General features: G+C 46.8%; 1 protein-coding gene across 2 annotated transcripts in view; it reads right to left on the bottom strand.

The window, feature by feature from the left end:
* The window catches only part of ENOX1 (ecto-NOX disulfide-thiol exchanger 1), a 564686-nt gene that overhangs the window by 123579 nt on the left and 428290 nt on the right, over positions 1–12817 (bottom strand). For both annotated transcript variants that reach the window (XM_058276646.2, XM_058276648.2), the window contains one exon: positions 8571–8783. In XM_058276646.2, coding sequence (XP_058132629.2) covers positions 8571–8783 — 213 coding nt within the window. The remainder of the gene's footprint in view (positions 1–8570; positions 8784–12817) is intronic.

The raw sequence follows: 12817 nt of genomic DNA on the forward strand, positions 1-12817 counted from the left end.
TGTGAAAAAGAAAATGCTGTGCTCATCCTTGATTTGGAAATTTTTATAAACATTTATTTTCTCTAACCATTAATTCCCTGAGACCAATGAAGTATTTTTAATGGAAATAATATTCCCAGCAGTTAAAACATTGGCACATAGAACCATCCAGTATGATTCTGAGGAGAAATAAAAAAACCTGCCGAATTGCTAAAGCAGATATGGGGAATTTTTTTTTTCCTCCCATGTGGCTGAGCTATATAGCAATGACTACCACAGACATGGGAAAACATTTTAACACTTCATAAAATTCTTTTTCGACACCAGGAGACATAGGAGCCAAATTTCCCTGGGCAGAGATTTTTTTAAAAAGAATGTTTAGCTGAGATCCTCCTAAGAAGGAAATGATTTCAGAAAGAGCTTTACAGGCAGATGAAATGTGGGTGAGGACACCAATCTGCCAAAAAGGGGGGCCATGTACACTTAGAGATCAGAAACCCCTCACATTTCACTCCCACACTTAGTACGGAACCTGGCACTTATTAGGGACCCAGGAAATATTTGTGGGATGAGTTTAATCATTCACTCAAGCACCTGAGGCTTTTATGATTTTACTCAAAAAGATAGATGAGGACGTGACAGGGGAGGGCTGTCAACACATGGCGCGGCCATCCCTTGCCGTAATTCTGACCAGCCTGTAGCGCCTGCAGGGTACCAAGCATACATTCCCGGGGTGGAAATACGGTGTAAGCTTTGCACTGCCGCCGTAACCTCCACGGCGAGGTAAAGCCACGGCACCTGCGGGGAGGAAAGGCTGATCTTTCGCTCTGTGATCAGCTTCTGACGTCACGGCTGGGTGCTGGCAGATGCTTGATGTGCTTAGTTATGAAGAAATGTTAAAGGGGCTGTGTTTTAGCTTGCCAAAGGCTGCCGAGGCAGTATACCAGAAATGGGCTGGCTTTTACGATGGGGATTTATTAAAGTATAAGCTTATGGTGATGAGGCTGAGAAAAATGTCCAAATCAAGGCATCGGGCCAAGTTCTCTCCCTGACGACAGGGCTGCCAGCCATTCATAGACTCCAGTAGGAAGACTGAGCCACCCTGGTCACGTCCCACTCAAGTGATCCAACCAGAAGGCCCTCTACTGAAGTCATCCGATCAAAGAGCCCCACCTACAACAGGCTCACACCCACAGGAAAGGATTCATTTAAGAACATCATTGTCTGAGGTCCACAGAAGCCTCAGACTACCTCAGGCTGCCTCTGATGTGACAAGGACAGTAGGATTTGTAGAGCGGGAAAGGACCCTAGGGCCTTGTCTGGTCAAACTCCTTCACCGCAGCGGTGAGAAAACTGAGACTCGAGGAGGTTAAATGACGTTCCTAAAGTCATGTGACTAGTGACTGGCCAAACTGGGGTTTGAATTGGGATCTCCTCTCGCCTGGGCAAAGTTCTGTCCGCCGTTTGCGGAAGGTGAAGGTGTACAAAGCAAGGCTGCTTGGAGGCTCCAGCCTCTCCAAGCTCCTGATTGAAATAACAGGCGTAACAGCCCTGCACTGGAACATGCTTGACAAAAGCCTGGTCTCGGTGTTCTACTTGGAGGCAGATGGCATATCAAAGCAATGCTTACTTGGTACAGCAACATTTAGAAGGTGTTCTGCAGTTAACTAGGTTTCAGATCCATTTCTCACACCATCTTCATTCTCATCTATGAATTTGGGTCAACAACAGATGTTTGTGCTGAGGCCTCCTTGTCAAGCACTATCCCTTGGCGGGGAGTGGGGGAAACAATAGTAAATGGGCCCGTCTCAGTTTAGTTCCAAGTACTGCTACACCCCTAAGCAAAAGCAAAAGCAAAACCGAGACAACCAACCAAGCCAAAATACCAGAGGCATGTACAATAGAGAATTATAAAATGTTCAAGGAGACAGTGTTCGCCAGTGCTGGTGAAGGTAAGCGAAAGGGAGACCACTCTGAGCTGTAGTTGTTGGGAAAGGTTTCACGAAGGGAGCGTGATTAAAGGTGGGCTTCCACTCTGGCAGGGGCAGGAGGGGAAAAGTTTCAGAAAAGGGAAGAAGCATAAAGCAAACGCAAGGAAGCGGGAAAGAGGGTACGGCTAGAGGCAAGTATTTTGTCTTCTAACCAAATAGCAGCACGTACATTCCTTCGAATCAATTTTAGTATAAAAGTTTCAATATCCTCCTCTGATCATTTTTTAATTTCTCATTAAAAAAAAGCAAACACCCACACATGAGTATAGACAGCAAACTGTACTGGGAGCCCAGAGTCTTGGGTTCTAGTCTATACATAAATTGCTAAATGACCGTGGCCCATACCATCTGCTCTCGGAGCCTGTGTCCTCCTCTTTACAATAAGGGCTTGACCCAAACGTTCCCTGAGGTCTCCTCCAGCATCAGCATTCTACAACATCTACCTTTCCATTCATGTTCATCATATTTATGACACGAACTCTTAATATTAATAGACTCTTCTCTATTGCCTTCTGATTTCCCATGTGCCTTTTCCCCACTTGGCCCCTTCTCTCTCTTTTCTCTTACCAGGAAGCATGTTGGAAGATTACCAACGTGGGACTATCATGGAGTGTTTAAATTTTCATTAGATCTGTGTGTGTTGTAACAAGGCATGCACAATTGATCATCCTGGCATGCATATTAATAATTGAATGTGGCGGCACATGCTTCCTGAACTTTATAAACAGCTCCTGTCTGAGTTTTGAAAGGACAAGCTTTGCTCATAGCTGAAAAACTGAAAGTGGGCAAGCCTCTGGGGAATTCCTATAAAGCATCAACGCTTAAAAAGCAAAGATCAAACACTCAAAGTCTCAGAGATGGACAACTTGGAGAAGTTTCTGCCAAATAGTAAGTCAGGAAAGCACATAAAGATGAGACAAGAATGACATAAGGATAAGATGGCATTGGAATGAAATAAGCTACCCGTGCTGAAAAATTCTTCTTCTATATCTAGCAAATGGGGATTCTTCAGCTGGCACAGACGGAGAGCCCCAGGTCCTGCACAGGGTAGGGGATGTCCTCTTCTCACATCTTTGATGGTGGCACATCCATGATCAGAAGAGAAAACTTTTCCCCAACAGATACAGAATGGATGCTCTGCTCCCCAAACCCTTGGCTGAATTTAGCTGCTTCCTTTTGGCAACTTAAGCTGAGGCTCAGATGGAAACAATGCCTATTTGATTATGTTTAATAGTTGGTCCTGGGGTGAAGACCAGAATTATCAGAAAGTTAGAATTTCATCAAATGCTGGCAGAACTGAACACCCTCAGTGTTCAAAGGTAAATGCTGGACTTTGATGCAGACTTTTGCAAAAAGTCACCACTTTTTCTTCATGTTATTATTAATGGCTCTTGACTTTTTTTTTTCTTTGAGCAAATGCTATTTGTGCAAACCTGAAAACAAGGGCAACTATAGCAAGCAAGGCATTGAGACAGGAGCATCTAATCCGGCCTCCTGGTCTTACACCTGAAGTTTCCCTTGTTCCGTTGAATCGGCTGTTCCAGCAAAGTGCTTGCAGGAATCCAGGCTTTTGATTGAGCTTCGCAAATTGAAGCTGGACTTCCCTGGAAGTCGGGAAGAGCCCTTCCTTCGGAACCCCAGGCCGGCCCTGTGTGCTATAAAAAGCTGGTCTGTCAATACACCTGCTGCTGAGCTGTCTCAGCACGACTCTCAGCCGAGCAGTGCACTGACCCCGAGGGCTTCTTACGGGTGGAAGGGGCGCTCGGCGCCACGGCTGAGCAACCAGGGGATGTCCAGCTTTCCTGAGCTGAGAGGCCATGCCTGAGTTTTACTAGCTTAACAATCCTAGTCTCCCTCTGAGTGAGGAAACCCAAACGCGACTCCTCTGGTGTTTCCTGGGAATATGTATGCCAATAAATGGGGAGCCTGACAGATGTTGCTCTTGGAAAATGCATCAAGGGGGCCAATCACTGTGCACTTTAGTGGTTATTGTTTTAGAAGCAGCCACCCAGAACTGATACCAAAATCACCCCGCCACCTGGAGCTGAGCTGGGAAAGGAGGAAACGTGATTGTGACAAGCGAAGAGAAGTCAACCAGAACAGAAGGAGACTCGCAACCGGCCACGGCACATGTCTCCAGTTCAAAGGACGATGAAATGTGCATATACCGACCACGGGCCAGGTTCCCCCTAGCGTTTTCATGATGGGCCCCTTCACACCAGAGTGCTCGGAGACATATGCAATCTTCCTGTTCTCCCCCAAAGGCTCAACTCAACTCCAGCTCCCGCTGAAGGTGCTTCCCATCTTCCAGTTGATGTGAAGGGTCTGGGCCATGAAGACACCCCCCGGCTGGGACACGTGCCCTTCAGACAGCACGGTCTGTTGACCCCAGCAGGTGCTGAAGAGCTCCGCAGCATCCAACTGCAGGCCTCAGAGGGCTGCCCCAAGCAGCCACAGGCAGACGGGTTGGTCTTGACGTTTGCAACTGGAGATGAGTCAACATGAATTCTTCTGTTGATTCTTTTACCTTGACTCTCCTAATACCCTCCAGCCTGCTGCCAAGGGCCTGGTAAAGTGTGGTGCTTTGCTCTGCTTGATTACACATGCAAGTTGAAACCTATCACCCGCAGCAGTGCTAAGATGCCAAACAACTCTATGAAGTTGCTGGATTTTTCTGAACTCACTGTTTCGGGCTTCGTGTTTTTGTCTTGTTTCCTACGTAATCTCATTCATTCACTCGTTCACCCATCAAATATTTGTTGCATATTCCTCCGTTCCAGACACGTGATACAACAGACATCCTCTGTGGAGCTGATTAAAACCGTCAAGGGACACAAATCATTAAATATGACACCTTTTGGTAAGTGCTGTGAAGGCTCTGATATGGCACAGTGACAGCAAACTTGCTAGGAGCAGGTGGATCAGAAATGCCTCCCAGGGGCTGTGTCATTGCAGCTAAGAGCTAAAGGACAAGAAGAAGATTTGAAGGCATGCCAAGGGGGTAGGGGGCGGCCAGCATTCCAGACAGAAGGAACAGAATGTTCCCGAGGCTCCAAGGCGGGAAGAAGTGTTAAAGGAGTCAGGTGGAAGGAGGCCAATGGGGACGACTCAGTGAGTGGAGGTGGTGCTGGGGTGGACGAGGCAGGCACGGGCGCCTTGCACGCTGGGGTGTGGAAAGCGAGTGTTAGGGGCAACGGGAAGCTCCTAAACGGTATAGGTCGGGGTGGGGCGTGGTCTGATTAACATTTGGGTAAGAGTAGTCTTACCCCGAAATAGGTTGAACTGCAATCAAAGTGGCAAGGAAGGGACTATGTTCGGCAGAGACTGCAAAATGCCCGCGAGCGTCCATTCTCGCCTTCCTTTCTGTGGGAACTGTGGGGGTCTGAAGCTGTCTGCACCCCCAGATAAACACGTTCTTGAATTTAATCCATTCCGGTGGGTGTAAGCGCATTGTAAGGAGGACGTTTTACTTCAGTTAAAGGTGGTCCACCTTAATCAGGTTGGGCCTTAATCCTGTTATTGGAGCCCTTTAGAAGTAGGGTGAAATTCAGACACGGAGAAAGCTCCAGGAAGCAAGAAGCTGAAATCAACAAAACCCAGAAGAGAATCATGTGCCTTGCCATGCAAAAGCTAAGGACTGAGAATCGCCAGCAGCCAGCCCCAGCACACCACAGTTTTTGGAGAGAAAGCATCGCCTTGATGCCTTGATTTGGACTTTCTTTTAGCCTCTAAACTGTAAGTGAATAATTTCCCATTGTTTAACCTGGCCCATTTCATGATACTTGCTTGAGCAGTCAAGGAAACTAAAACGGGAACTCGGATTTTATTCTGAATAGAAATGGGTCCAATGAAAAGATTCTATTTCCCAGTTTCCTTGCAGCTAGGCATGGCGTGGCCACCTGCAGTAATTCTACCCAGCAAGACATAAACGGAAGTCTATTGGGGAGTTTGGACAAATTTTACTTTTTTATTATTAAGGAACATCTTCTCCCTCCTTGATTTTTCTCTCCTTTTTATATTATTCTAGCTTGGGAAAAAATATGTGATGGTAGGAGCAGCAGCAGCTATCTTAGACAACGAGGAAAAGTAGAAATCTCAGCCTTGAGAGCCTTGACCCACTGAACCTGTCCTAACAAGCATCTACAACTTGATTTTACTGCCTATGAAGAGGAAAAACCCCATTCATTTAAGATACAGTTTGGTAATGCTTTCTGTTACTTAGAAGTTAACCTAGTACCTAACTGATCTATCAGAGTCTTCGGTAGCTCATTTGGCCTAGGCAGTTAACGATGAATAAAAGTGGGCCAAACAGGGACACAGTGTTGAAGGTAAAAACAACGGGGCTTCCTGATGGCCTTGATGTGGGGTTTGGTGGTGGGGGTGCAGTGCGTAAAATTTCCTTACCAGATTATGGCCTGAGAATGTATAAAACGGTAAGGACAATTCAGAAGGGGAGCAGGTTTGAAAATCAGGAGTGAGAATTATTAGGAAGAATTCCAACTTTGAGATTTTAAAGTTGAGGTGCCAAAGGGGTATCTGTTGTGACACTCTCCTCCTGTGCTTTGTGCAAAGCTCCTGGCCCTGCACCACCCCTCCGTTCCCTCCTCTCGGAGTGTGGTTCTTCTCCCCGGGGGAGCAGGCCTGCTGCAGGGTGCACGGGTCCTGGCCTGTTCCGTCACCTGGTACCTGATTCAGGGGCCGGCCCCACGGGCAGGGGCCTGTGGCCACCACTGCCGCCTCTGCCAGATGTTCCCATCCAATCCCGACATATCTAAGCCCCATGCTCCTGGTCATAGCTCTTACTGGTAACACAAAGCTGGCACTTGGACCCCGCAGGCTGCCCGCCTTAGGCTCTCCCAGTGGTTTCACACCTGGGCCTGCCCACACCTGTACAATGTCAGGTGGGCACGTGCGTTCTCCCAGCCACACGGTAAGGGCCTCGTTTTAGTAGGTACTCCTTTCAACAGATCCTGCCAAAGAAAACGACATCTCCCCATTCTAACCCATGGCTACTGCCTGTCTTGACTAGGTGAGCCAGGGCTTGAGTCTTCCCTGCCAGGTGGAATCCTAAACACATGCCATAAGAATGTTTCTAAAAGCATCCTACTTTTTTTTGCAGGATGTATTAGAAGCACGTCATCTTGCCCCCTCTCCACCTACCAACCCACCCTCGCCTTCCCTCTCTACCCACTGAACCATTCTCTCCTTCCCTCCTTCTAAAGGTGGCATCAATATTACTTTTCTTTATCTTATCCCTAATACTCCTAACTTTAGAATTGTTAGACATAAGCAGTTAGATAAAAGAATGGTCCTCAAAACTGCTGCCCCCAGGTGAGGAGGTCTGGGCCAGCCTCAATGGCCACAGCAGCCGTTTTTCCAATTCCTGTACCATTTCCATAAAGACAGGCCTCCTGGGTTAGTCTCGCTCTGGATATTTGGTCACTTATCAGATTTTAATTTGGAGTTTTCTTAAATGATACCCTAAGCTACTGTGAAAGCTGTCATTTGATAACAAAGTCATACAAAAAAAAAAATATATGTATTTTTAACATTTAAGACCCTGCTTTTCCAGGCCCTTCTTTCATGCCACCCTAGCAGATACATTGTCTCTTGCATTTTACACTGATGAGAGGGGTGACAGGCATTTTGGCACACTGTACCACTGAAAGTAATACTTATTCTCAGAACAAATATGTAAATTGCATACGTCACCATCCCATGTGTGGCCCTGCACCTGGCGGAGGTCAGAGCGTGGCATTGTTACCCTGTCATTCACGGGGTTTTACAAAACCAGAGGACTTGGCAGCTGTGATGCATTATACTGCTGTGATGTTAACTGCAGACACAGACCTGGTGCCCATAAAAAAAAATGTGTGGAGATTTTTTATATATATATAATTATATATAACATATAGCCCTTTTTTTGAATAGAGCCCTGGGTAATTATCCTGACTACTGCTCTGTGAGAAAGATCCATTTACATCCCTTCATCAATTTAAGATCTGGACATGAAAAATCACTAGCCTAAAGTATAATTAAGGCAATTTTGCTTTCCAAGAGAAGAAAGGACAAAACATACTAATGCAAAAAAATCCTCTCCTCCTACGTTTCCATGTTTATGGCCAAAGCTCACCTCAGATAAAGGTTCCTGAGGAGGAAGGTCTTTCTGATGGCACTTTCTCTCTAAACAGAGCCCAGCAGCAGCGTGCCTGGGGCATGCTGCCCACTGCCAGGGCTTGGAGGACGAGCGTGTCTGCGGGTCGGCTGCAGGTCAAGCGTGGTCAAGGTGTGCTATGAACTGTGGTGGCTCCAGAGGGCACAGACCCACCTGGCTGCCCTGCCCTGGTGACCAGGCTTGGTGTCCTGAGGAAAAGCTACGGAAACGTTGCTCACCTGGAGAAGTAAGCTCTCAGGGCAGGCTCCGTGTTCCTCCAAGTTGCCACAGAACGTGAGATAGGTTATGAGGTGTGCCATTTGATATGAAGTAAAGTGGGAAATCATTGAACTACTTACCCCCAAATGAAAAAAGTAAAAATAAAATGGATAAAAAAGAAAAGGCAGAGTCACAACAAAAGAGATGGCCCCCGAAATTTTACTTACATTGAGTGAGGATCCCGGTTAAGGCGTTCTTAAAGTTCTCCTTGGCCTCCTCCATCTCTTGCTCGTGGGTGGCCTTCTCGTTCATGAGCCGGCGGACGTGGCTGTTCGCCGACTGAACCATGGAATAGAACTGATTTGCAGAGCGCCGATTTACTTCCCCGCGCTCAATCCAGGAGAGGAGCACCGTGATGGCCTCGGAAAACTTGCCATCGTCTGGAAATAGAAAAACCATAAGGCACAAATCATGCCAAGGCGAGAAGATGGACTCAACTCTGGCTCCTTTCGAAAGACAGAGCATGGTCCACACTGAAGAATACATTTCTCAGAACTGGACATATTGGCTTTTCTGAGACTAACCTATCACCTAATTTGCTCCTTCTCATCCAACTCCGTGGTGTCATAGGGCCATTCAGGAAACTAGCGGTGGCTCACCCACTCATCTGCCAACTTGCTACCACCAAACCCTCCTCCCACCAAACCCTCATTTCGCTTAAAGACAGGCTCAGAAAACTTGTCAGTGACCTATATGGCCTCCACGTTATTTCTTATTCATTTATCAGCAATATTATAGAGTGATACCATTTTCCTGACTTACAGAATCAGCAGAGTTATTGTTACCAAAGTGAAGACAATAGGTTAAATTACTAAAAATCCTGTTGTAATGCAAGATAATGTTCCGCAGGCAGATAGGAGGAATAAGTCGATGCTTGCTCTATTGCTGTTCAAAACTAATTTCATTTTGGGGTTTAATATAAAATATTTGATTAGGCTGAAAAACAGGGTATTTATTTGTTTTCAACAAAAGAGGACATGTTTCCTAGAGAGATCAGTGTTTGCTTTGGAGGCTATTAGAAAACCCATTTGAACCAGATATGAGATTTGGGGATGGGGACAGTTTGGGTGGGGGGATGAGGTGCCCCCTGTAAAAATGTCATGATGTTTATTTCAAAGAAAACATACAGACTTGCCTGTTTGGGAACGGTTACTGGAGCAGACCTTTGTTATATGTCCCAGAGGTGGAGAAAACGCAAGTTCGAAGGTGATTATGTTAATTAGAACTGGAAGTTGTGAGTCCTTACAATATTGACCGATCCCACCGCTGAAGGTTCACTGCATATTTTCCAGGCAAACTTGAGGGGAGAAGCCTTTCATCTGTATTTTTGTTCTACCCCCGGAGAAAGGGATTTAAAAAATAGCCTACGTTTTGCAAGTAAACTAGGACTCTGAATTCTAAACTCAGGAGCAAAATTAGACTGAAAGGTTCAGATCCTTATTCATTCAGCAAAAACGCGCCGACTAGGTGTCATCTACTGTCCCACCAATGAGGTACAGAAGAGAGGTCCATAGGCATTATTTGTGTGTGTGTTTATATATAGACATCCTAGATAGAGTATGCTTCATGGTTGGTGCCAGAATTTTACTTTATTTTACTTGCCAGGTGTTTTCTAATGGCCACTTCACTAGTATTTTATGCTTTATACAAATCCCTCCATGCCTAGGGTGCTCTGTAAATTGTGTTAAGTGTGGTAAGCACTTCCCCAGAGGCCCCTCCCAGCCCGGGGCTCAGCACCCTGTTGCGCGCCGCCTGCCTGGGAAGGCTCGGCACCGTGTTGCGCGCGGCCCCCAGGGAGGGATCGGCACCCTTGGTATGTGCACGGCCCCCGGGGGGCTCGGCACCCTGTCTGCGCGCCGCCTGCCCAAGAGAGCTCAGCACCCTGTTTGCGCGCAGCCTCCCGGGAGGGCTCGGCACCCTGTCTGTGCGCCGCCTGCCCGGGGGGGTCAGCACCCTGACTGCGCGCGGCCCCCGGGGAGGGCTCGGCACCCTAAGCACCAGCTGCCCGGGAGGGCTGAGCCCTGAGCGCAGCAGCCAGCGCGTTGCCTAACTGAGGGCCGCGGAGCGCGTGCCGCCTGGACGCGACGGGAGCACCCGTGGTCCTGGCGCCGCTGCTCAGCACCGTTTCAAGCCTGCTGCGGCGGTGGCAGGCTGGGCTCGGGGATCAGCGCCAACGTGCCCTCTCCACCCTCACACGGTCACCAGAGCAAAGAGCCCGCTCCCGATGCCCAAGGGCACTCTGCAAACCAAAGAATCCAGCTTCCTTAAAAATCCCACCCCAGGGGAGCGGATGGAGCTCAGTGGTTGAGCACCTGCTTCCCATGTATGAGGTCCTGGGTTCCATCCCCCGTACCTCCTAAAAACTAAACAAATGAAAAAACCAACCCTTTTTGGCAACCAGAGGTAGCTCAGTGGTTGAGCACCTGCTTCCATATGCCAGGTCCTGGGTTCAATACCTGGTACCTCCTAAAGAAAAACTTATCCCAACCCATAGGCAGGTATCTTTACCAGCTCAGAGAGTTTTGTTAACTCTGGAATTTCAGTCTAAGTTCAACCCTCAGTGAACTCCAGCTGTAGTGGTTTCTTATCTCGTTTCATGGACCGAAGCGGCTGGTCTAAGATAAAATCCATCATACAACTTAACATTACGTTCAGCCATGGAGAGGCTCATAATTTAGCATTATGTTTGTGAGAGGCCCACTGCGACCGTTAGAGCCAGAATAAATTTTGCCTCCCTCACAAGCACGACCTCTCTCCTTGCCAATATGTGTTAGGAGAATGGACCTCTGAAGAGACAGCAGAAATAAACTGAATGCTTATAAAAAAAAATGTCTTCTTCCCCTCTTAAAAAAAAAAAGAACAAAAGAAGGGAGCACTGCCTCTGTGCACCCTTTCTCCCATGTGCTGTGGCTTTGATCTCTGCCTAACACAAAGAAAGAAAAATCTCAGGTTAGCGTGGTGGAGCTTACAAGGAGAAAGAAGAGCTGGCGGTTTGTCCTTCTCTTGCTTGTGTCACTTAGTTCATAAATATACTAACTTACTGCAGGAAGGATGGACTGACATTTTTAAAATGCGTATTTGCTCACAGGATCCGAAAATCAAATTTTGTTGTTCTTCGTGCCTAGATTTGGCTTGTAAATTCCTCGGGCAGATTCTGGTTAATTGACAGTTTTCAGGAGAAGGCAACAACTTCCCGTAAGAGTAAACAACTGCAAATGCACTATTTACAAAGGATTTAGGCAAGAGGCTTTCTAACATTTTAGCAAGCACCAGTAGGCAGAATTCCATTGGCTTAAAGATACCTTGGTTTTGAAAACTCCCAACTTCATTTTCGTTTTGAAACTTTCTGAAGCTGACAGAGCTATGTATGCCTGATGTACCAACATTCAAATTAAATTTTTTTAAACATTAGTGAAGGCATGATTGTAACTCTAGTCAATATTTGCTGCCTGTAAGAAGTGACTTTATATTAAGATGAAGCTAGTAACTCTCTCTGGATGGCTACGTGAGCGTATCGGGAGTGGTCATTTTCAATACCTAACTCTTTAAGTTCAATTTTGTATTCAGTGGAAAGGTCTCTGAGAAATCAGAAAAATGCTATCACCTAATTTAACCAGGATTTAGTTTGCAGCATGGTTAAAGCTACTCATGTGGAAAGAAGTGAACACTGCTCCTAAGAATACATCAAAATTTACAAAAATTCCAAATACTTGCCATGACCATATTGAGGCATTACTGTAAACACGGGTTCTGTTTAGAAACTATAACGTGCAGATGTGCTTTCTCTGCATTAAGGACTGGAGTGAAGATGTACCATTTGCTCATTTAAAATTGTCCAGTGTTTTCTAGTCAGGGTCCTTGCAACACCTTGCCTGGGTTACTGAAATCCTTGGCCAACCAGCCTCCCTGCCTGGTTTGCATTTTCCCCTTCGATCCCTCTTCCTAGTATCCTCCCACTTCTAGGCCACCTGGCTAACTGTAATACTTCCTTCAAGATCCAGGGGAAGGAGAGCAGGCATGGCTCAAGCGAATGAGTACCTGCTTTACTACTTGGGAGGTCCCGGGTTCGATCCCTGGTGCCTCCTAAAAACAAAAGCAAACAATCAAGCAAACAATCAAGCAAACAAATGAAACAACCAACTCAAGGGAGCCGATACAGCTCAGTGGTTGAGTGCCAGGTTCCCACATAAGGGGTCCCAGGTTCAATCCCTGGCCCTGGTACATCAAAAAAAAAAAAAAAAAAAAGATCCAGGGGAAGCACCCTTCTGAAACTTAAACTATTTTCTGCACCGTTGGCTGAATTCGGTGCCCCTTTGCCCTGCTTCCACAATTCTCTGCATACACCACTGCTAAGGCCCTAATCGCTCCGTACAGCCATTGCTGGTTTACAGATTTGTCCTCTGTTGTTGTTGAA

The sequence above is a fragment of the Dasypus novemcinctus genome, chromosome 15 (assembly GCF_030445035.2).
Source record: "Dasypus novemcinctus isolate mDasNov1 chromosome 15, mDasNov1.1.hap2, whole genome shotgun sequence".
In the NCBI taxonomy this organism is placed as follows: domain Eukaryota; kingdom Metazoa; phylum Chordata; class Mammalia; order Cingulata; family Dasypodidae; genus Dasypus; species Dasypus novemcinctus.